The 16,990-nt window shown below is 49.0% G+C and overlaps 1 protein-coding gene across 1 annotated transcript in view; it reads left to right on the top strand.

Annotated features, from left to right (window-relative positions):
• The first annotated feature begins 6,839 nt into the window (after window positions 1-6,839).
• The window catches only part of LOC147707817 (alpha-1-antiproteinase-like), a 96,199-nt gene continuing 86,048 nt past the window's right edge, over window positions 6,840-16,990 (top strand). The window contains exon 1 of the mRNA XM_086926655.1: window positions 6,840-7,457. Within this exon, the coding sequence (XP_086782781.1) occupies window positions 6,944-7,457 (514 nt within the window). The 5' untranslated portion in view covers window positions 6,840-6,943. The remainder of the gene's footprint in view (window positions 7,458-16,990) is intronic.

A 16,990-nucleotide genomic window follows, 5' to 3' on the forward strand; every position in this document is an offset into this window, starting at 1 on the left:
CAAGTCATATACAATAGGGTGACTGAAGACTCCTTGAGCGATGCTCGTAGACGTTGTGGGTGTCAAATAGGTACCTCTCACTTTCACAAATACAAAAAAGTGATTGTGTGCATGTCCCGAGGGTACTGTGTCTAACTTAGGTTACCACAAGGCCTGTAGTCAAGCACCACGTTTCTAAAATAATCACCTTGCTGGTTCCCTTTTGTCTCACAGCATCTGTTGTATGTATATCTGGGGAGGTACTCCCTGATATAGCATTAGATCGACCTGTTACAAGCGTCCACTGAGCTAGTCCATCACGCTGCTGGCATACAAGGATTGGCCGCATACCCTACTAGGGGGGCTGCCACTGCAATACAATTGTGCACAATTGGGGACACAGATTGTGGGTTGTAACTGACCCAGAGCTCATCATCCGCCACTTCCAATGGGTGGCATACCAACCCCAAGAACTAACTTTGTAATTCTGACCCAGCATGAGCTATACATACTTCTACACTTTCCTGCACCTAAAGTCAACTACATAAAGTGGTAATATATAGGTTAACCGCAGACCTGGGGAAGGGGATAAGGGAAAACACAAACACTAAAATTTGTCACTCAGACTTGTCACTCAGCTGAGCAGTCATCCCTAAATCCATCAGGACGGGCCCAATGCTGTTCCAATTTAGGAGAGAATTGAAGACTCAGCTCTGTTTGGAACACTGAATCAGAATTGGTTAACCATCCACACCTCAGATTCATTTCCTATTACTCTCAGGCTCTAACGTGTGCATTTAACCATGTTCAGCGCTCTGCTACCCTTTTGGCTAGGTTTGCGCGATAGAAATACCATATACATACATACATAAATAGACGTCTGTGTCATCTGCTATTTGGTTATATTCAAAACATCTTTTGCCAAGCATCAAAAAATAAACATACATTCATCAGAATTATATAGCTCACACTGATTACCAATTTGTTTCTTCTCTAAGCATCATAACTGTATTATATGTATCAAAAATATATATCAAAAATATTTTGAAATAAAAAAACGTTGTCACTTCAATTATATAGGGTTCAATAATATTTGCTACTAATATAGTTCTGTACTTCTTCAAGGTAGTTAAGATTCAGTACATTAATCTACAAAAGTTTGTTTTCCAAATATGACAATACTTCGTTAAGATATTTCTCTGTGCTTCACTTCCATCTCCAAACATGCTTCAAGGAAAAAGTGAACACTCTCTCTGGTATTGAGAAAGAACTGACACCAAACTGCAGCAACAAAGATTCACAAATATAATGACTTCAAAATGGCCACCACAATTTCCAAACTAAATGAAAGTTCAATGAAATTATGGGAAATGTATATTGTATGGAATGTGGATGCATAGTCCGTACTCCAGAGACACAAAACCTTTTGCCAAGCGGCCCTGAGTATGAGGCTTGTGAGCCAGTCGAGCACTGCAAGGTGAGCCACAGATCATGACATCTACTAGCACATACTGAAAAGTGGGTGCTGCAAATGTATGATTTTTACTTTATATAGTGTCCTGATCCTGACAGCCCGGCTGATTATCCATCACTGCATCCTATGACCCGACACCATCTGCAGGCCACCTAGTGGGGCACAGTGGGCGCCTGCCCCAAAGGACTGAAATTCATTGCAAAGGTGACCAGTGGTTATTACGCCGCATCAGAGTATCGAAAGACAGCATGTGTAAATTGTACCTTGAAGGCATCTGATACCACCCATGTGTGCCCTCTATTTAGAGGTAACCTGAACTAAGCACGGGCAAGGACAATGTCCTATTGAATGGACATTAAATGGCAACTCCTACAATAACTATTCGACTGTCACACCAAGTGCGCCAAGACGTGGACTGCACAAAAGCCTATCTAAGGGGAAAAGTATAGATTTCAGACATGGGTAAATTGGTCGAAGAAACAGTAGGTTGTACACTTTCAAGCCACTGTGTGAGAAAGTGCCATCTTTCTTGCATGGTATGCCCCCACTTTTTGTTGAATTGATGATGTACTTTCACTGACTGTGCCTTGGGCTCCTGCCAATCAGGTACTCTGGGCCTGTGTTCCTTCCCTAAAACTGTATTGAAACCTAAACCCAATTGGCATCTCTGGCCACAGGTCAGCCCCTGGTAAATGGTACCCAGAGCACTGTGACCAGAGAAGGTCCCCGAGGGCTGCTGCACGTATTGTGCCACCCTTAGAGGCTCTTTACCCTGACACACACACACTGCCTTTGCAGGCTGAGTGTCTTGGTGCAGATCTAAACAGAGAGAGTCGATAGGATGTGTGCCATGCCCACAAACCCACTGCACTGGCATACCTCAGTCACCTCTCCAGCTGGGTGCACTATGCCAGTGGTGTGGGAACAGTTGCATGAGCCCTGTGCCCCTACAGTACCCAGGGCCATTCCTGGGCACTGTAAGTGCAGTGATGCCATTAAGAGTATATGGTGCTGGGAGGTTGTCATTACGAACTCCACAGCACCATAATGGCTACACTGAAGACTAAGAAGTTTGGTATCAAACTTCTCAGCACATTATACCCACACTGATGCCAGTGTGGGATTTAATGTAAAATGCACGACAGAGGGCAACTTAGAGTTGCCCCCTGAACCTAACCCACAACCAGCGTCCTGACTGAGAGGCTGCCCCACAGCAGACATGTTGCTGGACACCTGGGTAGAGAGCCATCCTCTCTCCTGGGCCCGCAACAATGCACATCCTGGGCGAGGTGCTCGGTCTCCTCCCCCAGAATGGGCAGGGGGAGCTTCAAAGCCATGCCGCCTTTGTGAGCTTCTCCAGGCCAATTTCTGTACTCAGCAACTGGCCCCCACCGGTTCTGACCCCCACTCTGGCTGGAAGACAGGCAGGAAATACAAAGGAAGGAAAGGGGGTGTGGCAGCCTCTGACAACCCCACCCCTCAGGTGGGGGAGGCGAGGTAAAGCACAACTCTGGGCTCTCGCCATTTTAAGAATGGAGAGCCCTACCTAATCAGAGATAGGCTCCTGCCCCCTCCCACTGGAGAGTGGCAGGATAGGGGATGTACTTACCCCAGGACAGGGACCCATTGGTCCCTGCCCTTGCCCTACCTGTAACGCCCCTAAATTTAGTATTTAGGGCCACTCTGAACCTTCCTTCCTCAGATCCCGATTTTGAAACAGGAAGAAGAACAAGAAGAAAGAAGACCTACCGTGCAGTTGCTAACAAGAGAACGACACCAACTGACTTGGCCCCAGCCCTACAGGCCTGTCAACCCTCGAACCTGCTCCTGCTAAACCCCGGCGTCTCCTGTAGTCAGCAACCTCGGAAACCCCGGAGGACCTGACTGCCTTGCTCATCTAAAGACTGGGACTACCAAGAGCAGTGGTTCTGCTCAAACAGCAACAACCCCTGGTGAAAGCCAGGAACCATGAATCCTGCACACTCTGCACCCGCCGAGCCTGGCCTGTGCCTGAGTGAACAAACATCCGAGGACGTCCCCCCGGCGACTGTGACCACGGTTCCAGCACCCAAGGACCCTCCTCGACGCTCCTGACGACGCCTGCAGCCTCACAACCAGAGACCCTCCAACCGCGACCAGCTGAGGGTAAGATTTCCTGACACCAAAAGATACCCCTGCACCCGGCGCCCCACGGCCCCCTGCGCCCAACTCCTGGGTGGCTACCTAACCTAAAGCTTCCTAACTTACCTCTCGAAGTGGTGGTCACACCTGAAGAATCTCCGTCCCCGAGTTTGCAGCCTTTGTTCATCCGCAGCTTTCCCATTGAACTACATTGGGCGCCCGACGGCCCAAAAGCACCCTGCACCCAGCCGCCCGAGCACCACTGGAGGTGCAGCATCTATCCTATCCTACTTCCCCACTTGCCCTGTGCCATTGATCAGGAGCTCAGCTCCTACAGCCGCGTGGCCTGCTTGCTAGCAGCCACCAACCAAAGACCCCTTACCCGCCATAGGCTAACATTGGGGCTACTCACTCTGCACTCTGCTGCCCTGTGCCGCTGAGGGTGTAACAACTGTACCTACCTGACCTTGGGAGACCCCTGAGTCTACCCCCAGAACCTTAACTCTGCCAGCCGAGTACTTACCCAAAGATTATAACATGATTTTCTCCATGGGGTAACATTGGCTGGGTTTCACTCAGAATTTCTCTAAGTGTCGAGTTTTGCAACTTTGAAATATTCCTTGAAAATCGTCCGATCAACGAAAACAAAATTACTCTCCAGTTATCAGGAGAGATCTCAGTGCTGGATCTTGGTGCTCATAGGATTACATTGCTTGGTTTTCAGCAAAACTTCTTCTAAGTGTCGATTTTCAAAACATACAAATATTCCTTAAAAATTGCCTGTGTAACATAAACGTTTTCTTTCAACTATTTACAGGAAATGCACCAAGACAGAATCCAAGATCCAGCCCTGAGTAAGAAAAACATTTGTAAAGTGATTTTATTGCATTTACTTAAAACTTCCCATTTAGCTCAATGTTATTATTGTGTTAACTTTATGTTGCATATTGCAACAACTGTATCTATTGCATTCTAAAGTCTGTTGCTATTTGAAAGTATACAATTGCAACATCTCATTCTGAGAAAGTATTTATGATGCAGACTTGTGGTTCTAAAATAAACTATATATTTTTATATACAAAACAATTGGCCTAGAGTTCAGTTCTTTCGTGTGTAAGACCATTTGCTGACTGAGTGTGTACAACAAATGCTTTACACTGTCCTCTGACACTGCCTTACTGCTCGACCAAGCTACCACTTTTGAGAGTAAGGTTATATCTAACTTTAACCTCTGCCATACCTCTGGGGACTGTGGACTCTGTGCACACTGAACCTTACTTTGGTGCAGTATATACAGAGCAACTTTCTTACACACTGACATCTGGATTGCTCATTTGAAAGTGTTGCCTCCAAACCTCGAAAGAATATGGGCCAACCACAGATTACTACAAGAAAGTGAAGCTCAACAATGGACCCCCCATGTCATGCTGGTGTAACTTTGTTGAATACCTTAACATTGTGATCATAAGACATGAAAAATCACTCCATGACAGCACCAAGGCAATAGCTCTGGGAAGTGTTTAAATATAAATTGAGAGTCAGACTTGAGCAACTAGAAAACCTTGAGAGGTCCGTCCACGCATTTCTGTGCATGTACCTCAAAACCACCCACTGTACCATTCGCTGAGCCCCACTCTCTGCGCTATATGGCTTTGCCCTTAAAAGGTACCAACCCCTCTGAGGAAGAGTGACAACCGACCAGCACAAAAGAGTGCTAAAGAAGTAGGAGTGCAAACACTTGGATGAGTGTCATAAGGAGAGCATGCCCCCTTTTGCAGTTGGGTTTGCTGACTTATTTCCGAGGGGTAAGTAGAGAACTCCCTATGAATGCGCTGCCAGGACAACCCTATGAATGCGCTGCCAGGATAATCACAGAATGTAAGTGCACCACGGGCACAACCGCACAGCAAGGTGAAAGAGTAACCAGAAATATATCCATGTTCAAAAGCATCAAGAATGTACCAGGAGACATAAAGGTAGTAAGACCCAAACGACACCGACCCATGGAGCAGGCCAGCAATGGTGAATCCCCAACAGTCCCTGCTGGATCCTTACCAGCAGGACTCTATCCACTGAAACACCACTCTGGCCACGGGTCCCACCAGGAGAGGCGATAGACACCAAATGCATTGACATTGATGCGCATTGCCTCTAATTTTTCCTTCTCCTATTTTTATTAGAACCTAGTCCCTGCTTTCGGGGTTCAAGGGGTGGCAAACCTGGGTGCCCAGCACTAGTTGGCCGACACTACAAAAACGTATTACATGATTTTCTCATTGTCCTTGAGACAGGGTGTGTTTCTACATTTCAGGGTCCTTTCCATCAACCATCGTGCTTGTGAGGAGAGGCACCCTGAGGGGCCTGCTAATCTTGTATCGCAATGGAACTGCCCTTATGAACCGCGGCCCGTAATGTTTAGGGTCCTAGGCCCTCATGCAGCCACATATGGACGCAGACACATAGTTGGTAATGTCTGGAACTGGCCCAGGGCACGTGCGCCCAGGCCCTTTTATTAGAATGGTCACTTGACCAGTGACACCTGTGATGGATGGGTGTAGGGTGTGCGTGGAAGCCAGTCCTCAAGGAGTGACTGATGGAAGCACATTCTTGTAGAGACACTAGGCCGTGACCAGCCGGTCACTACAGGGCCCACCATAATTTGCTGAACCCCCTGGGTCATATGGATTTGTCTTCAACCTGTCTGAAGAACCTAGGTTTAAGCCCTGAAAGATTAAATTACCCTTTCAACCTTCCAGTCTTAATAAAGTAAGTAGCACTGAGATGGGCAACTATAACCTATGAATGTTATTGTTACAAAGAAAATAATGGATTGAATGCTTTAAAATGACAGACACACAAATATGTATTTTGTAACCACGGTGATTCACGGTGTACTGAAAGCATTGTCTCAAAAGTAATGTTGTTGACATCTCAACAAACCACAGGGATTCAGAGAAGGTATTCTGTGGGTTAGCTCTGCTTTTTATTTCGTCCTAGAGCAATGTCAAACATCTGAACAGGCTTAGTTTCAGTTTTAAAATGCACGTTGTTTTATTAAAACAAAAAACGCAACCTATGTTTTAAATGAAAAAGCCAAGCAGTCTTGTACGTTGCAAGGGAACTATTTTTCTTAAGCACACCAGTTACACTGTTAGTACACGAATACTGTTGCATTTAATTCACCATTCAAAGATGGCCAGCGCGTTTGCATCCGCAGGTCAGAGGCATCTGTATTCCAACCCTCTTCCTGCTTCCAGTCAGTGAGCCCAACCCCTCACCTCAGTCACTCCACAGAAGCATATCCTCGGGACGCGCCGGTGTACCACAGTGAGCTGAAACCTCCCCGGAGTAAAGACGCAGCGCCTCACCATGGCCTCTCAGAAAGTGGCGCCCGCTAACGCGCAATTTGCGTTCACCTTCTACAAGCATGTCGCCGCGGCGGCGCAGTCCAAGAACATATTCTTCTCTCCCGTCGGCATCTCCACCGCCATGGCCATGCTGTCCGTGGGGGCCCGGGCCGGCACCCTCTCTCAGATGGTGGAGTGCTTGGGGTTCCCGCCCGGCGAGCTGCCCTTGGAGGAGGTGCACGCCGGCTTCCACCACCTGCTGCAGGTGCTCAACGACCCCGGCAGCCAGCTGCAGCTGCACACGGGGAACGCCCTCTTCATCCGCGAGGGCGTCGAGCTGCTGCGCCCCTTCCTGGACGAGCTCAAGCAGAACTACCAGTCCCAAGCCTTCTCCACCGACTTCCAAAATGAGGAGAAGGCCAAGAAGCAGATCAATGGTTACGTCGAGGAGCAAACGAAGGGCAAAATTGTCGATTTGCTCAGCAGCCTGGACACAAGGACTGTGCTGGTTCTCATCAACTACATTTACTTCAGAGGTAAGATAGATGTCTTACGCACGAATGAAACCGCACGAGCTTAATGTTATTTTTGCAAAGGTAGATTTTTTTTTCTCATTGGATAACAAAGAAGTCATCCTTTTTCAGGTTGGTTATTATTTATAGACAGTCGTGCGTCACACACATTGATTATTGTTATGTTTGTCCTTGATGGTTGCCGACTTTGCGGGATTTGGGAGAAGTAATTGAACATTTAAAAGCATACCTTTTCACAAGCAACGGAGTCGGAAAAGTTATTTGAAAGTGTCTACCTGTCCTGTTCTACTTTCTTTCTCAGAAAGAAGTAATCCGATTACTTATTTGGAGTACTTGTTATGCAATCCCATTGTGCACTAAGACAATAAAAAGTAAATCATCTGTAACTGTGTGCAAATTATTTTATAATGGCTGATTTCTGTATGCCACTTATACAAACTAGTGCAGCAATAGTTGCTTGTTCTGTCAGCGCCGGGAAGCCCTGTGTGTGTAGCTGTGCGCTCTATAAGAACTCTTTAATATTAATAGTGCTGCTGTAAATTAGACTGTATTTTATGCAGCGTCCTTGCATTGCCGTGCCTTTCTTGCGTTTCACATCTACAAAAGCTCGGTATTTACCTAGTCCTATCACCTCCACAAAGCTGGACAAAAGGTGGTATTTGCATTGCTTGGCAGAAAAAAAACATTGTTTGCAAAGGGCGCTGTGTCCTTCACGTACTCCTGAAATGCATTTCTTTTATTAGTCTACATAGCACCAAGATTCTCTGACATGCAGTTTTCTTAACAAAAATGTTCTTCATACTAAGTCTGGATGTGTACTTTTATCTAGAGAAGCCCGCAGCCTCGTCAGTCAGCGCCTGGGAGACAGCTGCACCCATGTGCTGAAGTCCAGGGAGATTGAAGGCGTAGGCAGTGGTTTCTATGTAATCCCTACTCATTCAGCGGTGTCTTTGAACTCGCTGCGCCCATTGGCTGCCATCCAGGTGATCTCTGATGGTTAACATTACACGAGCAGGCACTTTTCACCCCCTTTTATATTTTTTTTAGATTTTTAGCAAAAGTAGCCAAGGTTTTAAAATAGTATGTAGCTATTGTATTTATAGAGCTCTTCGTATGCCATTGTGGCTATTTTCGGAAGGTGAGCTCCTGCACCGTTGGGGAGCGTTTGATTGGCCAAGCCTTGTCGTTGTGATTTGCTGTGAGCCTGTGGGGTGCATTTTGATGACCAGAGAGGTGCTTGTTGTGCCCTCCAGAGGCAGCCTCTACCAGTGTGCGATGGAGGGTGCGGTGCGAGTGATAGACATGCAAATTCTATTTAGGACTGAAATATATATAGGCCACTACACAGCACCGACCTAGCCGTAGAGACATCTGAGTGTAGTGTGCCCATGAAGCTTGAAAAAGGACAAATCGGAAAAGGGCCCGAAGTCAACAGGGCAACATGCACAAGGTGGAGATGCTGTAAAATGATGTCAAATGTGCAAGCATGGGAGTTGGTGACATGAGCAGTAGTGATGCACCTTTTTCAAGGAAGGGATGCTACGTGCTACATCGTATCCCCTCGAGAGGAGGGAAGTGAAGAGCAGGCACGGTTGGCAATCTGAGCAGGAACGAAGAGCCTTTAAAAGGCTTAGAGTTCACCTACTCCTGCTGGCTGAAGGAAGCCAACATTTCTACCAAGGTGTTATGCAGGGCTTTAAGTGGGATGAAAAAACTGAGGGGGGGTTGTCTCTCAAAGGGGCGTGGCCAATGTAATTAAGGGCGTGGCTTAAAACACATAGCTTCAAATCTGTGCTAGTGCGCCTCCTGACTGGTATTTTGCTGTTTGTCATTTGCATCCAGATGTATGGTACAACAAGTAACATCATACCTACAACAAGTCAGGACTATTGGCTTTGCCAATGATTGTTAGTTGCATAATATAAATAAGCAGCAACTATCGCTTGTTCAGTACAATATTGAAAAAAGCTTCCACTTAAAGCCCTGGTGACACCACAACATTGTTGCTGCGCCTGAGTTTCAAAAAGAGATGGGAAATCCAGAGAGAAAATTACTCTTAAGGATTTCCTTTCCCCTGCAACACTCGGTGCTTAATTTGAGCTGGGGCTTTCCGGCGCTTAGCACCAGCACTTTTTTTACAGGGCCGGAACTACAGGTTGTTTTTTCCAGTTGGTGGTGGTCCCAAACTGAAAATAAAATAAAAGATGTAACTCGTTGGATGGATAACCTGGTATATTATGGCCGCATTTTACTTCTTAAAAGGGACAGGAGGACTATTTTCCTTGAATGCATTAGGCTCATGTCACCCTTACTACACTACTGGTATGGTTAATATAGAGCGTTTCATGGAAAGTGCGGGGCAGCTCAGAGTTAAGGCTCCGCTGCTTTAATTTGTATGCAGTCTGGATGTCAAAGGCTTGACTGCTAGCACGTCTGAATTGCGTTTCATTTTTCCAAACACTAAAAAGTTTTGCCCCTGGTTATATTCTCATCTGAGGCCGCATAAATAACTGGTGCGCTGTAGGTATACAAGAACTAGCACAGAGAAACAACCCAGGCATTCAGAAGTGGCAGGCCTCTGAAGAAAATGTGAGCCCCGGCACCTATTATTTTACAAATTAAGCACCTGGCATGACCTCATGCCGTGACTTTTACACTAGTGAGAAGTGAGCAGTGTGAGCAGTGCACATGATGTGCCTACTGTCGCTGCAGTCCCTAAAAAAATGGACCGCCTGTGCCAGGGCACAAAACAGAGCCGGATAGAGACCTGTTTCGAGGCACCCCTTTAAAAAACTGCCGGTGCTCAGCACCAGTGAGACCCGGCCCACTTAAAGCCCTGGGTTTATGCCCCAAACCCTTCTCATACTCCCAAAGGAGTGCAAGCAGTAGGCAGGTGAGCTCTAGTCGTGGCTTAGCCCCCACTCTGAGTGGCATCTCATCCTTGTAGAGTGACACACTGTTTGATAGGTTACTGCCCTGACAGAGCGAGAGAGTCCTCCTTCTCGGTGTTACTCATCTGTTTTAACACCCCCCTCTGCCCCTTTGTAAGTTCAGTGCATTCTTAGATCCCAGAGACCCCCTTTCTAATTGACATTAGGAGGCATAGTCCTGCCCTTTTCGAATCTCCTTCTGGACAACTTCCACTTTCATTAGGTCGAGCCTGCAGGCAGCGCGCATGCGCTGTTGCTTGGCAAAAACTTATTGTATTTATAAACAAGCATTGAAAATGCAATAGGTCTCACTTTTTATTAAGTTAGAGCCATTTGCTTTGCTAATAATATTGTATAGCAAAGCAAATGGCTTTAACTTAATTAAATGCGAGACCTTTTGCATTTTCAATGCTTGCGCTTTTAAGTTGCTACATATATTACAACCAGCAACTAATATTACATGTTCACTGTTCAGCACATTACCGTCACATTTAAAAGTCTGCCAAAAAAAGAAAAATCTTCCTCATCACCTCAATGCCTAGGAATCGGCAGCACTCTAAGGAGCCCCATAACGTTAGGGAGTACATCTTAAACCACAGGACAAATCCGTTTGCTCTTTGTAGCAGGTGATATCCCCAGTGTACTCTGAACCAGGATCGGACTGGCCATAGCGGGAACCGGGCGTTTCCCCCGTAGGCCGCTAGGGTGGGGGCTGTTTTTGGGTCCCTGGGGGCCGTTTTTGTTACCGGGGGTCAGCAATATCTGCCCCCAGTAACAAAATTGGCCGAAACCGGCCCTCACAAACTGCTTGGTTTCTCTCCCCCTCACCCGGTGGTGGGAGGGGGGGGGGCAGCTGAGCAGAATGCCAGGGCCGGTTTCTGTTCCTAGTCCGGCACTGCTCTGAACCGAAGCTGAACCTCAGTGTGCTCTGAACCAAAGCCGAAAGGAAGAGGGCGCAGATGGCAACCAAGATAACAAGCGAGTCACATCTGTAACTTATGTTCCAGCCCCAACAGAACAAACATGTATGTCGTAAATAACTTAATTACTAGCGGTATACGCGTTGAATCAAGCTTCACTTAACATGAATAGATAAACATTTTATTTTACCATTTAAAATCATTACACAGGGGGCGTAGCCAAGATGGCGAGGTGAGCGGTCGCACTCTCCGCGAGCTCCCACGAACCTAGGCCCCTAGACCGTGATTTTATGCAGATCTCCCCCCGGTCTGCTGGTGAATTGCAACGGAGGTGGTGGAGCGTCTGCGGGTTCATCCCGGGGCCCTCAGCAATCTCGGAGAACGCAGCGGCAGAGCCCCGAATAGCGAACGAAGGCAGAAGCGGAGCGGAGGAGGGGTCGAGAGCCGAGGCCCGCTAGTGGAGGTGGAGGTATAGAGACCTGGCCTAGAGCGGAACCGAGCGGTGCAGATCGCCTAACAGTGGGGGCGAGGCCTTAGTGGAGTCACCGGTGGAGCCCCACGGTGAAGGGACACCCAGAAGCGGACGGCGGAAGTGCCGGAGCACGTGAGCCTGCATTGTGTCCCTTCGCAAGGCCGGGGACGCGGCCTACTAATGGGGCGGCTCGAGCCCCTGCATGAGACCGGGTGGCGGCAGGCCTCGCTGATGGCAGGGTGAAGGCGAGAAGCCGGCAGCGGTGAGGATAGCAGCGGAGGGTAGGACCCCTGGGGTGGTACTGAAACGCTGCCGGAGAGAGGAGTTGGGCCCAGGTCGGCCTCGCCTGTGGAGCACAGCCATTTCGGCGGGCGGCCGGGAGGACGGCCGGCCTTTGCAGCGGAGGATCGGGGCGAAGGCCGAGCTCCCACTGATCCAACTGGACCCCTGGTGGTGGAGGTGAGGCGTCGAAGGCGGAAGGGCCATGGACCAGAGGCGGCCACTGGGGGACGTAGCTTAGGGGAGCAAGAGAGTGACCGGCCCCCCCTGTGAGCCACGTGGCGGACGCAGGATCGCAGGGCCTGGCAGAGGCCTGGTGGGACCCTGGGACTAGCTGGGAGCCCGGACCGTACTGGAGTGGAGGCTCGCCAAGAACCGGGACTGGAGTGCGGCACGCTCTGACGACTTGTCCCATGCGCGGTGCCTTTCCCTGACTGCAACGATAACAAGGGGCAGTGGTGCTGCCGGGGTTAGCCCCAAGCCTTTGAGGACGGACACGGCGACCCGAGGTGATCACTTGGGGGAGTAGTGGACACGCCGCGGCGACACCAGCGGATGGCAGGGACTGCAAACTCAAGCGGCTGGTGGCGACAGGGGCCTGTGGCCTGACGCGTCCCTGGAGTGTGCCTGGGAGTCCCTGGCAGAGGGCGCAGTAGCGGTCTCCCGACGCAGCCTGAGGCCTGAAGGAGAGGCTGTTGGACATTGCTAGAGGGACACGGCCTGGGAGTAGCTGAGAAGTTGCGGCCCTGATCGAGCCTGAGCGGCCTATAGGCCGCGGGGACGGTCGGAGGAGGATTGCAGCCGGGCCGGTGTGACTTTAGGCGCAAGAGAAGGGCCTGCCCGACAGTAGCAGATACCCGGTGAGCCCGGTGCCCGGCGGGACAGCGACAGTAGTAAGTGTTAAGAGGGCGGTGGCGAGGCCTGGACGCACTAACTGGGACGAACCCCACCGCGACCGATATGAGGACGGTAATGGCCGCCGACCTATGACTGGGTGCAGGGAGTGACCTGAAGGAGCTGCGGAAGAGGAGGACGGACCGCTGCGCCCGTCGAGGGAGGCAGGCCGTGCCTTGGCAACAGAATAGGTGGACTCCCCGGGTTGGTGGCGGTTCCTGAACTTTGCTGACCATTGAAGCTGGCCGAAAGCACAACAGGACTCTAGCCAAGAGGTACCCGCTTATATGATGGCTTGCAACAGAGGGGGCAAGAAGGGGGACCGGACACTGCCGGAAATGCTGAACAGTGGCCCAGCAAAACAGGACAGGGGCAACACTCGCCGGGCCCCTCAAGAGGATCGCAGGAGGCGAGCGGGGGGGAACCACCGGTCACCAGATTCTTCCTGGAATCTCTCTTCAGTTCCCTACGGGATGATTTCCAGACGCTGAAGCAGGAGGTGCCCGGAGAAGTTCGTGAGGTACGGAGAGAGGTTGATAGCCTTGGTGAAAGGGTGGCTACCAAGGAAGGAGCGGGGCAGTCAATATCTATGATCTTTTAATTAAGTCATCGTGATGATTTGGAGCGAGTTGAGAGAGGATGGGTAATAAAACTAGATAACCCCAACATAGATGTGGATATGTCATTGATGCTGTGAGAAGGTGGCCTGATATGCAGTGCTCACTATTCTAGTGAACACTATGTATCAGTCCAGCAACCCTTATTGATGATTGGTTGTAAGTCAACCTTATAGACCAGCTATCCTAGTAGCGTGGATATGAGCAGTCTAAGGCTAAAGACTCGAGAGGGCGTGTTAAGCCAGCTGTTATACCACACATATACCCCTTGAACACCAAGTGAAAGGACACCACACAAGTGTTATGAAAATAAACAATATTTATTAAGAATCACAACAGCCCTGTACTCTTTATGAGGACAGGGTACTAAGCACAAAACAAAACTCTTACGAAAATACTTAAGTTACCACAGTATACACAAATGCCCGAGGGGCACGGAAAACCATATACTCTGAAAGTGGAATGCGAAATTACTAGCAGGTAAGTACAGTACTAATTGGCTTTGGAATCGCTAGGTCTTGACTATAGAATCTTCAGATTGGTAGGAGGTAGGAGGAAAACGAAAGTGGATTCTGACCCTTGGATAGTGAGGCTATGCTGGGGCACCGAAATGCCGAAGTTACCTAGCCCAGGGGCTGCAGCTGCATATGTCTCAAAAGACGTCGGGAATCCTCGTAGACGGACCAGGAGCCTGGAAGAAAGATGCTGGCAGGCGACCAGTGAAGAGAGTTCGAAGTGATCCAAGCCTGGATCTTGAAGAGAGATGACACCTGAAAGCAGAGGGGACCAAGTTCGTGACTACTAGCCAGTAGTCAGGTGGCACCAGGAGGGCACCGGATGGTAGTCACCTCGACTAGGTGACGCTGTCCTCTGCAGATCTCACGGACCAGGAGGCGTTGTCGGCGACCAGGATGGAGGAGCGAGCTGTCCCACGATGGATGAAGCTGTCGGCGTCGCTGGACCCAGGATTGGGCAACAAAGCCTTGGCAAATTCAAGCCCACGCGGTGGACCTAAAATGGCATCTGGAGTGGACCAGGAGGGTCCGGGGTGCTCCTCTCTTGGAAGGGAGCAAGGGCCAGTCTGGAGCACCCAGACCAGCAGCAGTGATGTCGTCTGGCGTCGTTCAGAAGGCCACAAGCCAGCCGGCTAGTAGCCAAACAACGCGGTGAACAGGCAAAAGCAGAAGGGCCCCACGCAGAACGTGGAGATGCTGGAGGGCTGATCTTCGGTGCTGGAGCTGCTCAGGGTTGGGGCTTCTCGGACCCCAAAGCACTCACCAGTGGAACACTCGGTGGGCTTGTTGCAAAGAAGTCGTGCAGTCTTGGCGATCGTCGGTCCCTCGAGGTCTCGTCGCACTCACGGTTCTCAGCTTGGCTGTAGAGGTGAGTAGAGGTCAGAGGTGCCAGGGAAGCCGGGTCTCGTCGAGCTGTGTCGTCGGATTCCTGAGGAAGGACTTGCAGCAGACCGCAGTGTTCTTAGGATGGTGCCTGCGGATGCAGGGTGACTACTCCTTAGCCACAAGGGAGAATCTTGAAGAAGAAATCTTGATGTCTTTTCGCAGAAAGTCATGTCTTGATTCCAAAGATGATCTAATTTGAACAGGGGGCCCGCTCCTACCTTTATACTAAGAAAAGGGGCTGACCCGGTGACTAGGTCCTGCCTATGGGTGGGACTAGGAGGGGGGTGGTTACACCCCTCTCCCATGCCGGACTTTCCCCAGGCCAGGGGCTGGTGTGCCCCTGGAACTGGTTCTGACCGGCCTATGCGTAGTGAGCACCGGGGTGCCACTCAGCAATCACCTTCCTGTAAAGCCCTGCCTACCCAGGATACACAAAACCCTGTCTGGGATGGTGCTAGCACCGCCCCTGACAGGAAACCCTTTGTCCAGGCTCTCCTCGCTGGAAGGACTCCCAGCAGCAGGAGGTCAGACTCGTGTCTGTGGTGGCAGTATCCATTTTGAGGAGCTGAGGCTTCGCTTAACTTTAACCGGGGTTCACAGTTACATACATGTCGTGTCCCTCTAGAAGGGTGGAATGCTAACCCCGTCGCCAGAATTGGCGAGGGGTTAGTATTCCAATTCGTATGACACCTTACTCGACATGTTTTGATAAAGCAATACCAAAGATAGCATTTAACCGCGAGGATTATAATGCACTTAAGAGTATATGGTATGCGTTATCATGGAACAGCTATTAGGACTTGGTTCCGCAAGCTGCAAACGGGCTCAGCTCATGCCAGAGCACCATTTCACACGATTCCAAGTACTCTGCCTTCAGGATTGTCAAGGCCTGCCATAGGAGTGACTAATAGGAATCTGTGTGGCCATTTTTAGGGTTAGATATAGGTATACTATATCTATAGCAAAGGGTGATTACACGACTTTGCCCCAGCTGTCATGCAGCCAGTTGTGTCAAATTTAGGAGGCCAGCCAGGGGTGGCATAATACATGCTTCAGCCCCTGGTAGGCCCTGGGTACACCTATGCCCTGAGTTACAGGGTCTGATAAGGTGGCCCAGTACCAATTGGAAATGTACCTAGGGTACATGGAATCCATTTTAGAGAGAGAGCAGTAGGCCTGGGGTCCTGATTGGCAGGGCTCCAGGTCGACTATGTCAAAAACCAGCTAAAACACAGGGCAAAAAGTTGGGGGCAACCATAGTCAGGAGGTACCTTCCTACAGATGCTATCCTCTAAATTATTTTTGACATCTAATTTAAAAGCACAACATTATCGAACTGTATATGACCTCTATTATACACCTGCCAAATTATTTACTTGGGGCCAAAGGCTTAACGATCAATGTCCAAGGTGTGGGCGGTCTGCAGCGAACCTTGTACACATGTTTGCTGACTGCCCTAAATTAGATCTAATTAAAAATATGATCTCTGATTATTGGACAGAAACCTTTGGACATAATCTAAGAACTTCATTGACCCTGTACATATTTGGCTATGACGACTCCTTGGGCTATAAAAAGGAGGAAGTAATGTCCGTATTTCTAGGTATAGCTGTCCTTCGAATCATACTTGCTGCCCGTTGGAAAGATCTAGAGGCACCTACCTTTCAAATGTGGCTAAGCCGTTTTTTGGGGATTTATAAACAAGAAACAGCAATATATAAAACAAGAGGGAAGAAATCTAGACTGCTCGGGGCCCAGATATGGGCTCCCATTCCTCTTTGGTATGAGAATGAAAGGGGATCTTAGGGCAAGAAACACTTACTCAGTATCATTATCAATTTTCCTAAATGTATTATAACTGTGCATATGATCATTGTGATTATTTCTCTTTCTTCATTTTTTCTAGGCCTTATTTTTTTATTTATTTTTTCGTAATCGGAGATCATGATTTAAGAACCTCAGATATGCTCTGTATTATTAACTGTTTATGATGTCTGATACATATGAATTGAACTATGTTTTTT

This window comes from Lissotriton vulgaris, chromosome 6 (assembly GCF_964263255.1).
Source record: "Lissotriton vulgaris chromosome 6, aLisVul1.2, whole genome shotgun sequence".
Taxonomy (NCBI): Eukaryota; Metazoa; Chordata; class Amphibia; order Caudata; family Salamandridae; genus Lissotriton; species Lissotriton vulgaris.